This window comes from Macrobrachium rosenbergii, chromosome 44 (assembly GCF_040412425.1).
Source record: "Macrobrachium rosenbergii isolate ZJJX-2024 chromosome 44, ASM4041242v1, whole genome shotgun sequence".
In the NCBI taxonomy this organism is placed as follows: Eukaryota; Metazoa; Arthropoda; class Malacostraca; order Decapoda; family Palaemonidae; genus Macrobrachium; species Macrobrachium rosenbergii.
The window spans coordinates 38,519,127-38,534,060 of record NC_089784.1 but is presented as its reverse complement, the minus strand read 5'-3'; the positions used below and the strand labels follow the sequence as shown (position 1 = coordinate 38,534,060).

The window sequence follows — 14,934 nt, the reverse complement described above, 5'->3', positions numbered from 1 at the left end:
CACTCCATCAGGAACGGAACCCCCGCCGATAAACAGGGACTGCCTATATATCAATTTAATGTATATATTCATCTGTCAACAAACACAAATGATTGCGCAGTGACCTCTATTTTTGTTCGCCTAGTGTCAGATACTACATTTCCATTCGCCAGAGTTATTGACCTGTCTGTTTGTTGTCGGAAGAGTAAGAGTCAGCGTATGTAGACGCTGACTCTTACTCCACCTTCGCTACATTGGTAATCACGGAGATGACTGACCCAGCCAACCCCAACGATGCTCACCTCTCCATTGAGACCATCGCAGCCGCCTCCATACGTCTAACTCCATTCATGCCCCACAGCCCTGAGGCTTGGTTCTTCAGGGCAGAAACAATCTTCCAATCAAAGAAAATCACCTCCTCAACATGCAAAGCAGATGCCATCCTCGAATTCCTGCTGGATGACATCTCTGAGCAAATCGCAGGATGACTCGCAGAACTTCAAACCCCTGTCACCTAAGAACTGCTGAAGGACCAGCTGAAGCCATCCTTCAGCATGCCACCCGCCCCAAGAGCCAAGAAATTCCTCAATTGCGTGGGGGCACACATAGGAGATGAGTGAGCATTGCATGTCTACAAACAGTTGCAGTGGCACATCACGCTACCCGTCACAGACAGCCAACCTGAGTCATTACTAGGCCCTGTGAGAGAGGTACTTCCCACAAGATTACCCCGCAAAACAGTGGAGGCCATGCCCAATGCCTCCGCCATACCAGTCGAAGAATTCCTGAAGCTGTTCGACGCAGTGCACATAGCCCACAAGTCAGCGGAGCCCACACAGCCACCAACAGCAGCAGCACCACAACAGGCCCAGCAGTCAACCGACATGGAATCCGACAACGACCCAGAGGGACCAGCCGCCCCATCCACAAACAAAACTTCCCCAAGCAATTCATCAAAGGGAAGAACAGACAGAAGAAAGACGAACCACCAGAGGGGATGCACTACTTCCACTGGAGATTTGGAAGGAAAGCCTGCAAATGTGACAAAGGCTGCCTGTTTTAAAAAGCGAAAGACACTTTACCCTGCTCCCTTTTGGCAGAGAGCCTGTCACCCATTTCCTTAAAAGAGTAATTAGAAGAGGATGAAAGGACCAATGAGGCAGGCAAAGCAGGAGCAGCTGGGGTGGAAAAGGAAGAAAAATTAGCCATCAAATACCATAGCAGGGCAGCATATGCCAAAGGAGAAGCAGATTCTGGGTCAATCTCTTCTTCCGAGGAAATACAAGACAGGTGGTCATCCTGAGCAGGTTTAGAAGCAGAAGGAGCTTTCTTATGCAAGTCCAAAACCTGAGCCAAATGATGTTCAATTGGAGCCAGAGCAGGTTCGTCTCTGTCCAAAGACAAATGAGATGGCGCTGGAGGTCTATTCTCTGAGACCTAGGTGAGAACGAAAAAGGTGATAGGCAGCCAAGAGTAGGCGCTGGGTGCTTGGGAGCGGGAGCTAGGTACTTGGGAATGGGCATTGGGTGCTTGGGAGCCAGATGTGGGAGCTCAGGAGCAGATGCTGGGGGGCTCAGGTGAGAGGGTCTCCAGACTGTTCCAGGGAGACACAGGTGGGTGCTGATGTGTGGGGGCAGGAACAGAAGGGTCCAAGGAGAAACTACAAGATGGTCTGGGACTGCTTGGGGTCTGCTTATACCACCTGACAAGCAGAGGGTCTGGACGCCAACCATGGTCTTCAGAAGGGCACTTAAGGGACCAGGAACAGTTCAGATAACGTTTGCGCCATTTCTTGTCCACACCGTAGTCATCTGAAGAGCTGGAGGACAACGGATGTATCCCCTTGGGGATAAGCCTTTCCAGTGGCTGTCTACCAACACCTGGGAGTGGACAACAGGTGTGACTGAGGGGGCAACTACCCGTGGGCAAACCCCATTGGCCTCCCTTTAACTTTTGGTATGTCTTTTTCCAGGTTTGGGGGAGCAGGACAGGGACCTCGGTCTAGGAGAACCAATGAGACAGATAGCCACCTCCACCACTTGCACTGCACTATCACTTTGCACTTTCTCTGCAAACACTTTTTCCATAACCACTTCAAGAGATTAAGCTTTTTATCAAGTCTAGACTCGAGACTGGCAATGGCATTAAGATCGGAAGCATGGAAGCCAGGCAAGGGAGGAGAAGGTTGTACAGTAGGAGGGCAAGGGGTAGGAGAAAAAGCAGGAATAAGAGCAGAAGGAAGCACAACAGAGCTAACCTCTAAACAAGCTTTTGGTGTAGTCTCTAAACTATGAGAGAGAGCATTTTTCAGCTCTAGAAGCTGCTTTCCTCTTTCTCTCTCTCTCTACCTTATCTAAATGAGATTTAAGTATCTCCCACTGTTTAGTCACCATAGTTGAACACTCTCTGCAGGTCTTATCAACATTGCATTTTTGCCCCCTACACTTAGCACAGATCATATGAGGACTGTAACAAGCTTTATCAAGTCTAGACTTGCATCCTAACACGCTACAGTAGCGAATACTAGAATTACTAGAGTCAGACATAATCGTAAGTAATTCACTGAAAGCTAGTTAAAACTGCAAAATATAAACTTCCTAAACACTGTCTAACATAAGTGCAACCTAAACAAAACAATTGTACTTCACCAAACACGAAAGAAATTCAGGAAAACCCAACAAAGTTGCTGCAAAATGGAACAAGGTTCACACAAAACACGGCAGAAGCAAATTGGATAATGGCTGCCAGGTTGTTCCTGTTTTTCCCCAGTAGTGGGCAGGGCTGTCACCTACATGTAAAAAAACAAACAAAAGAAGTGCTACCACTAAGTTAAAAAAAAGTTGCCATGCAAGGTAGACACATTAGCTATGGAATTACTTGATAAGTTACATATGAAATATCAATTTTCTAAATGCACATTTGTATAGATAGATATACAAGCCTCAAGTATCTATACCTATACTAAGAATAATATTTGCAGTTTGTTTTACAAGATAATTGAGTTATGTAAGTGGTGAATAAAAGGGAAATGCCACCAATTCAGCCATCTAAATTGTAATGGGGCCATTTGAGTCACTGTGCAAAACCCATCATATGTTATACAAGTGACTGCCCATGTGAGATTTTCATCCAACCAACAGGAGTAAGCATCATTTTCATTTCTATCCAATCAAAGATGACACTGTCTTCCACCAAGAGAGCTGTAGACAGAAAAACAGCAATTCTACTAGGGCATAAAAAGAAGCAAGGCCCATCAGTTAATCAAACAATTCACACCCTTAAGATTTCTATACTACAGGTTGGTTCTAGGAAGTGGATTATTATCAAGGAGTTTAGCCAAACTACTGAGCCAATTTTTTTAGCTTTACAGGGCTACCCTAAATGACTTGTATTTGTTATTGATAAACCTTTATCCTTTACTAAATTACAGCTGTTAAAGATTTTATTATTGGGTTAATTACAATGATGGAGATTCTGACCAAATTTGTTTCTGGAGTTACAATTTGGACATTCACATAAAAATGTTTAAAAAATGTTTATACAAATAAGGATTGATCATTTTTGTTTAAAAAATCAAGGTTTTAAAACTATTCTTGAGACAAGATAATTAGAAATTGGATCATGCCAGTTGTTCGTAACCAAAAATCCGGAACATCGGGTCAAAAATCATTTGAAAATTATAATTTTGAAAGTAAACTGCATTATTTTTGGTTTTTATAATTTTGATTAGGCCATATTTCTTTTAAAACCATTCTTGAGAACACTGGGAAATAAGATGAATATAGTAAAATCGAACGTCTGTGGTAAACGGGGACTGCCTGTATACCTTTATTAATTTAAAATTTGATCCTGTTTTATGTCATTTCGCATATTACATATGATGTTCTGGGGTATTGGTATAGTTCAACTAAATATTATAACTATGTACAAGTTTGTATCTTATGCATACTCCAAGGAAGAGGCAATTTTACAATATTACCGAAGTAAATTTTATATTTATATTTACTGACCAAGTCTGCTGGCTTTCACTGGGAAAGGTGGCGAGCAATTATTTCTTAACATATTTCACTGATCAGAAAGTTTTTCTGTTGTTGTATTATTTGCTTCATCTTAACTCCATTACTCATTATTATTAAGCCATGAAGAAGGGTTAGAAGTGGTTCAACACTTTCAACTTGTACCAAAGAGTTTGAGTTTGATTTAAAAGCTCCAATACATATTTCTGGCATCCATAATACAAAACAGACATAAAAGTTCCTTTGTAAAGCAATGTCAAGGATGGTCTGTCAGCTCCCCAATTTGTATGAGATAGTTCCTTTATTAAATTGGATGCATTTTTGCATTTGAATTTTATACAGGCTACATGGGTTTTCCAAGCTTTTTGACTAAAGGGTGTGTGATAACCCCTAACCTTTAAATCAACCTCTCCATTTTAGCACATTACATTTTTATAAAAAATAACTGCTGGGGAATTGGAAACCTAATGATAAGGCCCATGTTTCTACTTTTACTATACAATTAGTATTTATGTTTGGCACATCTCATGTTTGATGCTGTGTAATTTATGGCAAAATTGTCTAGGCAAATACTGTTTTTGGTTTTAGATGGTAGTTGACCACTGACGTCATTTACCACGAGTGTAAAGAACTGCCTAAAAGAACACTTCCCTGTGGAACTACATTTTAAAGTTGTGAATCATTAATTCATATGTCAGCAAGTTTTCAATGAAAATTGGCAAATGACCATATATATTATTTTTTATCTGTTTTTAATACTATCTCCATGTGGTGCCACAGGCTCTTTGAATGTCAAGGAAAACAGCTATCATTATTTGTTTGTAGTCAAATCCTTTATGGATATGATCTTCAAGAGAGGAAAACAAATCTATACATCCATTAATCTATTATTCTGTGATCCAAACTTGGTAAGCATCAATACTTTATTATCATTTATGTGCCATCGATTCATACATTTATAATTTTCCTCTAAAAATTTACATGTGTAACTTGATAATGAAACTGATCTGTAACTGTTTACATTACTTCTGTCTTTTTCTGATTTGCAGATGAGAATAATTAAGGTATTAAGCCATTCTTCTAATCACAAAATTTTAGGTCACAAATAATCATAAAATTGTAAAATGTATGATCTAGCTAATGGTGCCAAATGTTGACCATTTCCAAACAAATGTTACCTCTGTTAAGATCAGATCTGTTACAATTTGAATGGGGATCATTTAATTTTTCAATACTGAATTTTCCATTGCAATATTTACATTCTGTCATTTCATAATTTTGTAGATTTGATTTAATTATAGTTTTATTTATTGTCTTTACAGGAAAATAACAAATGGAAATTAAAAATGGGGAAAAGTCACAAGAAATCATATCCAACAATTAGGAAAATACTATTTAATGTTATATACAAAACGCATCCAGTTATGGAATGGTGGGTAAGCCATACCACTCTCCTAACTGCTGCGGATCAACCACTTTGTTAATGAGCTTTCTGAAGGACCAATTTCAGCTGGTGTCAGGGAATATTCATGAACAAAATATTTTAGGTTTGTATTTCCATAGGAATAAACTCAAATTGTGAGCTGGAATTTTGAAGCAATATTGCAAAAGAGCTATATTCCTAAAGATCAATGTGGCAATGACTTACAATTGGCTATTACTTAGAACATGAACAAACAATAAACAGTACAGTTAAATTATTCTCACTTCCAAAAAGCAGTAAAAGAAAAAGGGCTGACATGAATTAGTTTAATAGAGAAAAATGGAATGGTAATTATTAATAAGTGCTGGTGGTTAACTCCTGCCTAAAGCAATCATCTGCTAAATAAACACCTCAAGAACTAAGAAGAGAGTTATTATTACTAAATAAATATTTTATTATTACTAAATAAATATCTAAGGGTTCAGGATTCACACATGCACTACAATTAGTTGCTACATACTTTAAATTTCTGACAAACAGAAGACTAGCAGTCCTGCTGAAATTTGGAGAATAAGGGCATAATGGGGTTGCAACGAAACAAGGTCAAAGTGATCACTCATTTTAGTACAACTCTAACTGCCAGCCTTATAAATTAAACATTCTATGATGAACATTTATTCTTATAAGAAAAAAAATGAAGAGAATACTAACTTGTTCTCCTTTAGCATTGGTAGTTAGAGGCAACTGAGAAGAATCTATCTGAATATCCTTCACTATAGTTTCATTTAACCCTCCTCTGGCTGTCTCCCATCCTCCAGTCAATATCTGCTCCTCTTCTTTGGGTCTGCAATTGATATCTTACATTTTTACATAAAATATTTTGAAAGAATCTGCAGAATATTTACAACTATAGTGTTAAAATTCAAAGAGAGAGAGAGAGAGAGAGACTTATGAAAAATGACTTCCACTTACCTGACTTTGAAACCACGATTAACTTCCACCTCAACTTCTTGTTTTGTTTCCTTATTCTCCATGGTCACTTCCATTTCGTCTAGTTTAACAGATGGCTCTTTCACTTTTTTTACTGCAGTTTCTTCCTCTTCTACATCATCTTTGATAAGAGATGTGCTGATCTTGAGGGAAATAAAATTATCAAAGGGTATTGTGTTTGTATTCAAAAACACCCTCATTGCACAACAAAGCCACAATATCTATATTTAGAATTAGAGGTCACTCACAACTCACAAATTCATAAAAAGGTAGTCAATTCCTATGTCAATTATACAGTGAAAAATTAATCATCCTTGATATAACAAGACTGAAAAACAAATTGTCTACTTATCTAAGTATAATAATAACATTGATTCAGAACTGTCACCTTTTATAATTTATTGTATGTCAACAAGTTTTGCTAACAAAGGCATTGTAATAGCTTACTCCATTGTTAGATCAGTGGTTTTCAATTAATGTAAAACCAGCCTGAATTCATAAAAAACTTTACATACTGATATAACGCTTGAACCTTGAAATATGCATATGCATATCCAACAATCAAATCTTTTATGGGGATAATTTGATTAATGAGATTCATGGTCTTAAGGATTTAAAAAAAAAATGCACACACAAGTAAAATGGGAATTCTGGTTGAATTGACTTAAAAATGTCCTGAAATCGATATCTTGAATTCTCCTAACCGCCAGACTAATACCAAAATATGAACCTGTTAGATATTATAACTAACAGGCTCATATTTTGGTATGAGTATGGCAGTTAGGAAAATTTAAGATACCGATTTCAGGACATTTTTAAGTCAATTCAACCAGAATTCCCATTTTACTTGTGTTTTTTTTTAAATCCTTAAGGCCATGAATCTCAATAATCAAATTAGCCCCATAAAAGATTTGATTGTTGGATATGCATATGAATATGTCAAGGTTCAAGCATTATATCATTATGTAAAGTTTTTATGAATTCAGGCTGGTTTTACATTAATTGAAAACCACTGATCTAACAATGGAGTAAGCCATTACAATGCCTTTGTTAGCAAACCTTGTTTACATCCAGTTAATTATAAAAGGTGACTAATATATAATTAAAGTTAAGAAGTAAACAAAAGGTATGGCAGAGCAAATAAAAATTAAAACAAAACAAATAATAAGAGTAAGAAGACTTGAAAAGCACAAAAATAGTAATACAACAGTACAGTATAGATAATAATCATAAGTAAAAATGGGACGAATACAAAGGGAGATGTAGACAAATATGTTATGAATATAAAAGTAATTGAAATTACAACCACGCACTGTTTAAAGCCCTTCAATGAACTCATTCCACCACCCCACAGCCATGAAAGGTGTGGAAGCTTTTTACTTAAAGAGGGGAAACTGAGTGCAATGACAACTGCAAGTGTAAGCATATGGACATAATCAAATGCATTTTAATCATAATGCCTCCTTCTACAGCCCACGCTAATATTACATAATATTGATAATACTTATATCCAAATAAGTTTATTGTACAGACATGGGTACAACAACTGCATAATAATCTCAAAAGAAAAATATAATTATACTGTACAATAATTCAAAATTGCATTATCATAACGTTAATCAAATATACATGTGTATTTCAATAGCTACAATGCCCTCTTTTAACCTCACAATAATACTTTCACTACAAATGTTGGGACAGGTAGGGGCTGTAGGTTAGTTTTTTCCTTATTAAAGGCTCATTGCCTTGCATGTGGCAAATTTTGCATGTCAGCTGGACTTTCTAGGGTAGTGCAAGGATGGTTAATTCTTTTGTGAAACTAAAGCACATGTTCGAAACTATAGGAAGTGTGAGAATCAAATTTTTTTTTAAAGAATCTGCAAATTTCCAGAGCCGCAAGGTAGGCACCAAATAGTCAGCGCTCTTAGCTTTGCCCCTGGTAGGCCCATCATCTTCCACCATGTTCTTCACTCAGCACCTGTGAGAGCTCGGCCATATCCTTCTTGCCCACAGATTAAAAGACCATGTTTTCAAAATGTTCTTAGTCTCGTAGAGTCACTGTGTACGTTTTCAAAGTGTAATTAAACTCTAAGTATGTTTGTGTGTCATTCACTCAGAAAGATTCGTGCAATTCATTTCATTTCATTATGTATTTCATTTTTGGGAATTCCTAGGTAGAACAGCGCTCAGCTAGCCCCGGTCAAGTGATTTTTGTTATTGGCTGAGTGCAAATGTACTCGCAGCCATGGATCTGTCAAAGTTGGCAGCCATCTCAAGCGCTGACAGCTGTCGAACTGTCAAACAGTCGGCCACCGTTCTGGTGGTCTGGCTGTTCACGGTTGTTTCATCGAGATGTATAGTTAAATAAAATTAAGCATTGTCTAGTATCACGTGTCCTTTTAACCCTTAAACGCCGACTGGACGTATCGTACGTCGACAAAAATTGTCTGTCGGGTGCCGAGTGGACATACGGTACGTCAACTACAAAAAGTTTTTTTAAATATTCGCGGAAAAATAGTTATAGGCCTAGTTTGCGAAAGATTTTAAATCACGTGCCTTGAGGGATGCTGGGAGTTCACGGATCACGCTGTTGTTTTGTTTACAAGCGTTACCCAGCCGCGTATGCGCGAATTTCTTTCTTCTCGCACTACAGAGCATCAGCGACACATCTCAGAAATTATTTTGTCACTTTGTCGTAATTTTTGCACTGTTTTATATTAGCCGTTACATAAACTTTTATATATGAAAATGTGTGCAATTTCATGTAGAATACATCAAAAAACAACCCATGGTTATAGCTTTTATCAGTTTGGAAATATTTACATATAAATCACGATAAGTGACAAAATTTCAACCTTCGGTCAACTTTGACTCAACCAAAATGGTCGAAAAACGCAATTGTAAGCTAAAACTCTTACATTCTAGTAATATTCAATCATTTACCTTCATTTTGCAACAAATTGGAAGTCTCTAGCACAATATTTCGATTTATGGTGAATTTTTAAAAAAAACTTTTTCCTTACGTCCGCACAGTAACTCGGCCAAAAATCTCAGAAATTCTTTCATCGCTTTGTCGTAATTTTTGCACCGTTTTATATTAGCCGTTACATTAAGTTTTAATATATGAAAGTGTGCACAATTTCATGTAAAATACAACAAAAAATAACTCATGGTTGTAGCTTTTATCAGTTTGGAAACATTTTCATATAAATCAAGATAAGTGCCAAAATTTCAACCTTCGGTCAACTTCGACTCGACCGAAATGGTCGAAAAACGCAATTGTAAGCTAAAACTCTTACATTCTAGTAATATTCAATCATTTACCTTCATTTTGCAACAAATTGGAAGTCTCTAGCACAATATTTCGATTTATTGTGAATTTTTGAAAAAAACTTTTTCCTTACATCCGCGCACGGTAACTCGGCCGAAAATCTCAGAAATTCTTTTGTCACTTTGTCGTAATGTTTGCACCGTTTTATATTAGCCGTTACATAAAGTTTTATATATGAAAATGTGCACAATTTCATGTAGAATAAATAAAAAAATAAATCATGGTTGTAGCTTTTATCACTTTTGAAATATTTTCATATAAATCACGATGTACCAAATTTCAACCTTCGGGCAACTTTGACTCGACCGAAATGGTTGAAAAACGCAATTCTAAGTTAAAACTCTTACATTCTAGTAACATTCAATCATTTACCTTCATTTTGTAACATGTGAATTCAATCATTTACGATTGATGGTGAATTTTTGAAAAATTTTTCCTTAACACATGTAAGTCAGAATTTCTTTAGTCACCAATATTTTCGTTTTATATTGATAAAGTGTCATACATGAAAAATCTATATCATTGAATACAACAAAAAATAACTCATGGTTGTAGCTTTATCAGTTTTGAAATATTTTCATGTAAATCACGATAAATAGAAAAATTGACCTGGTCAACTTTAACTCTACTGAAATGGCGAAAACTGCAATTGTAAGCTAAAACACTTACAGTCTAGTAATATTCAATCAATTACCTTTATTTTGCAACAAACGGAAAGTCTCTAGCACAATATTTAGGATTTATGGTGAATTTTAGAAAAAAACTTGTTTTTACGTGAATTCATGCATCATTTTGTGATAATATTTTCTCTGTGTTGCTCTGATCATTTTACAATTTGTTATATACCAAAATCACAACAATAAAAAAAAAAAAAAAAAAATAACTCATTAGCTTTAGCCATTTTGCTAGCATTTTATCAGAAATTTTTTTTTTGCTGTCATATTTCCAATATTTAATATATTTTTTTTTTCTGATGGTTGCATACTAAACTTCAGGCAATGACAAAAAAGGAGCCAAAAATGAACTCTTAATCTTAAAAAGTAACGTGCTGTGATTTTTTTGAAAAAATTCATGCGCTAACTCTCGAACGCCAGCATATGAGAGACACTTTTGTAAATAGAGGCTCGGTGTTTAAGGGTTAAAAGCCTTTTAATCATTGTCACTGCCACTGAAATTTCCTTTACCTTATGCTATCAATGTTCAAGAGAAAATCCAACAAATCTTATTAGCCTTTGGCTATTATTTTACTCTATCATTGATATCAATTAAGCTTACAGGGTCTTTTCACCGTTCGTTCCCATTATTTTGTTTTTACTTTTCTGCAACTTCCCCTCTTTATTATAAACGTCACGTCTCCTTAATTAAAGTGTTGGGATGAATATTTCATTGAATTTTGCTTTAGTACTTGCACCATTGCAAGTCCCTTTACAAATACCAATACAAACCATTGCATTTATGCAACACAGCCTTGACTGGCATATATGTAATTATTTTACAGGCAAATATAAATCTTGTTATTTGTCCTAAATTATTTTACCCACTGCAATAATTATGCTTATTTTGTGTTGCTACACAGCCATGCATCATTTTGTCATTCTGAATGTCCATTTAATTATTTAACCTGTTCCTGTTGAACAAAATCTCTATTCATAGCCGGCTCTGTCCGTGCATGTTAAGCATTTCCTGTGTTTTTTTGTTACGTATCTGCCGTCGTCCATTACCAAAATAATGGACAGAAATCCTCTTTAGTACAGTATCTACAACAAAAAAATGGGAAATAAATAAATAACAGTTTCATTATTTAGTGGTAAAGATTTCACAGCACTTCAAAGGTCCATACATGACTTATGGCAACTTTGATAACTATACAATTATAGTTCATGAAATTTTTTTGTACTGCTCTCTGCAGCTCCAGGATTCCAATTTATTTGCTTAAATAGGGATTCCTGATGATTTTTTCTTATTTTATTATAGTAAGTTGCTATAATTGTAACTAAAGAAAAGTGTAAAGAAATATTAGAAAAACATGTGTACCTCACAAAAAGTTATTGCATCTCCCCATCTCAGTAAATCTCATAAATATTTTACAACAAATATACTCAAAAATTTTTACTGATTTTAGTTCTTATCTATTATGATATTGTGTGATCTGTAATTATAATTTTACAAATTAAAACAAATTATTAGAAAAAACATGCATACCTTGGGAAAAATTTATGAGTGTTTTGTAAAAGAGGCCCAAAACTGGGTTGTAAATAGTCACTTTCAACTTACCGTGGAAGCTAGGTAAAATTTTTAGAAATTCTTTTCTTAGACCATGTGCATTTGCATTTCTTCCGTTTTCTACTGATGTGTGTTTTTCTTAAATTTGCCAATCTTAAAGTTTGCCCGGTCTGGGGGTGTGCCTGATATATATTTAGCTTGTCCCTTAAGGGTTAATTAATTGCTTTAAGCACCCAGCCTATGCATGATTGGCTAGACTATTGATCGCCTCGTGTAAGCTTAACCTGACCGTTCATGAACAAATCTTAGTGTTCTTCATAACAGTCTACCATTCCTTGTGAAACCATCTGCACATTTTTGTGCCTTGCAAACCTATTACAGTAATTGCACTTATGTGCCTTTGAATTATTCAGTTCTTCGGGGCCCAATCACATCTGCATGTGAATCTCGTAGTGTGTCATATCTCTGTTCTTCAGAACCACATTGCACACTACAGCACACCTCCGTATTCGCTGGGGATGTGTTCCAGACCCCCTGCGAATGGTGAACCCCCCTCTAAAATCACTTATAACTGCCTATCTTAAATACCAAATGTATACTTAAAAGTATCATCCTACATCAAATATACCTTACATTATTATCCTATTATTGTATTAATCTTTGAAATTACAGCAAAGCCACTGAATTTGCAGTCTCACTATTCACGGATTTCTCTATGGAACATATATATATGCATTATCTGCTGAAAATTCACCCATTTGCTGTATTTTTCACTGAGAAATATTCACTAATTACTGTATTTTCATGTCATTTTCATGACTAAATACACTTTTTGTGATAAAACTATTAAAATACTCAGGTACCCAGGTAGTGCTCGAGTTACAATAATTCGATGGGGTAAGCAATTAATACCGATACAACAATATTTAGAAAATATTTCTAAATTTCCCGCAGGCACAGGCAGCAGCGTACAATCAGGCACCAAGAGAGACCAAATTACAATAGACCACCTTCTTTTCCTCCATCTCTTTATCCCATCTTATGGTTAAAAAGGTAAAAGAGAATGATTAAAGTATTGTTAGCAATGTTATACTCTTGCATAAATGCGTACAGCCATAAACAACCGAATGAGAAACTGTTGTTTTGCTTATAACTGAATCAGATAACAACAGCCATTTAGCTTGTATTTCAACCATCGTACGATAATAAACAATTACCGTAGTTATAGTACAAATGAAGTTGAGTAGAATAGGACTGATATAGTTTTACATTATACCTCCATTCAGTATGGATAAAAGATCAGCAAGGAAACATACTGCTAAATTTAAGCTGCAAGTTGTAGCTGAGGCTGAGAAAACAATGTTCAAGCTGATAATGACTATAAATTATCATGCATCAGCAACATGGATGAAACTTGAACGTAATTAAAATTGAAGAGAAAGTATTTTAATCAAAACTACTGGGCATAAAAGAATACATATTACTGCTTTTTTTTATGCCGATAAAGGATGAATACATAAAGCTTGTATTATGATGAAATCATGTGAAAATAGCGAATGGAATCTTGATTTTTTTTTATTTTACACAAAACAAACATGGCCCCAAACGGCAAACGTCATCTATTAACAAAAAAATGGCTATATCAATTTCACAACGAGACGTATTTAAGTTATATTTTGACTTAAAAACACTTTGTATAAAGAAAAATAACCTTGCCCCATATAAATAAAGTATCTAGAGATTCATTTATGCTAACTAGAAGCAAGAAAAGTGCTCTGAACTAAGTTAAACACGGTGAAATAAACTTACTGTGTAATTGATTTCCAAACCAAAACATTGATCGCTATGATTGCAATTTATAATACAAAAGCATGGAAAAGATGCATATTCATTACGTTGATGTTTGTATAATAATATATAATGTTAATATATAGAGTACAATATAATGTAGGCGAGGCTACCTTATATGTATACAATACACCATAGTGAAGGCTAAGCTAATTCTTGTTTGTTATTCACTCTGCATGAACCTCCAGAATTAGCTGATATTAATAATTACTATACCGTGTATGTATAGAGTATACATAGTGCAGGCTAGGCTACCATATTTGTATACATGGTACTGAATACCCTAGTGTAGGCTAGGCTACATTTGAGATACATTTTTTCCAACAAACGATGGGTTTTTTGGCACCTAACCCCATCGTAAGTAGGATAATACCTGTATGAGCATGTTTAGAGGATTTTTTTGTGTTTGAACTATCAAAATAGGCAGTTCTAAGTGTTTTTAGAAGGGTTCTAAGTATTTGCGGATTTTGGCTATTAGCGAGGGGTGTGGTACACATCCCCTGCACATATAGAGGGTTTACTATATCAATTACACATTTTTAAAACATTATGAACACACACACACATAAACACTGCACCTATGTGTTAATATCAACTAGTTAAAGAGGCTCAAAATAGCAGTATCTTTTCCTGAGAGAGAGAGAGAGAGAGAGAGAGAGAGAGAGAAGGGCTGAACTAAGTATCTATTTATCTATCTATCTCTATTTCTCATATTCTACCCTTTGGCGAGAGAGAGAGAAAGGAAGAAAAAAAGAGAAATTGATTAACCCTTAAACGCCGACTGGACGTATCGTAAGTCGACTAAAACTGTCTGTCAGGTGATGAGCAGAAGTACCGTACGTCGACTACAAAAAATTTCAACCTTCGGTCAACTTTGACTCGACCGAAATGGTCGAAACATGCAATTGAAAGCTAAAACTCTTACATTCTAGTAATATTCAATCATTTACTTTCATTTTGCAACAAATTGGAAGTCTCTAGCACAATATTTTGATTTATGGTGAATTTTTGAAAAACTTTTTCCTTACGTCTGCTCGGTAACTCAGCCAAAAATTTCAGAAATTCTTTCGTCATTTTGTTGTAACTTTTGCACCGTTTTATATTAGCCGTTACATAAAGTTTTA

At 35.6% G+C, this 14,934-nt stretch overlaps 1 protein-coding gene across 1 annotated transcript in view; it reads right to left on the bottom strand.

Annotated features, from left to right (window-relative positions):
- DNApol-alpha180 (DNA polymerase alpha catalytic subunit) overlaps nucleotides 1-14,934 on the bottom strand; it is a 309,561-nt gene that overhangs the window by 235,356 nt on the left and 59,271 nt on the right. Inside the window, exons 6-7 of the mRNA XM_067088444.1 lie at nucleotides 6,391-6,551; nucleotides 6,130-6,262 (exon numbers count right to left, since the gene is read on the bottom strand). Coding sequence (XP_066944545.1) covers nucleotides 6,130-6,262; nucleotides 6,391-6,551 — 294 coding nt within the window. The remainder of the gene's footprint in view (nucleotides 1-6,129; nucleotides 6,263-6,390; nucleotides 6,552-14,934) is intronic.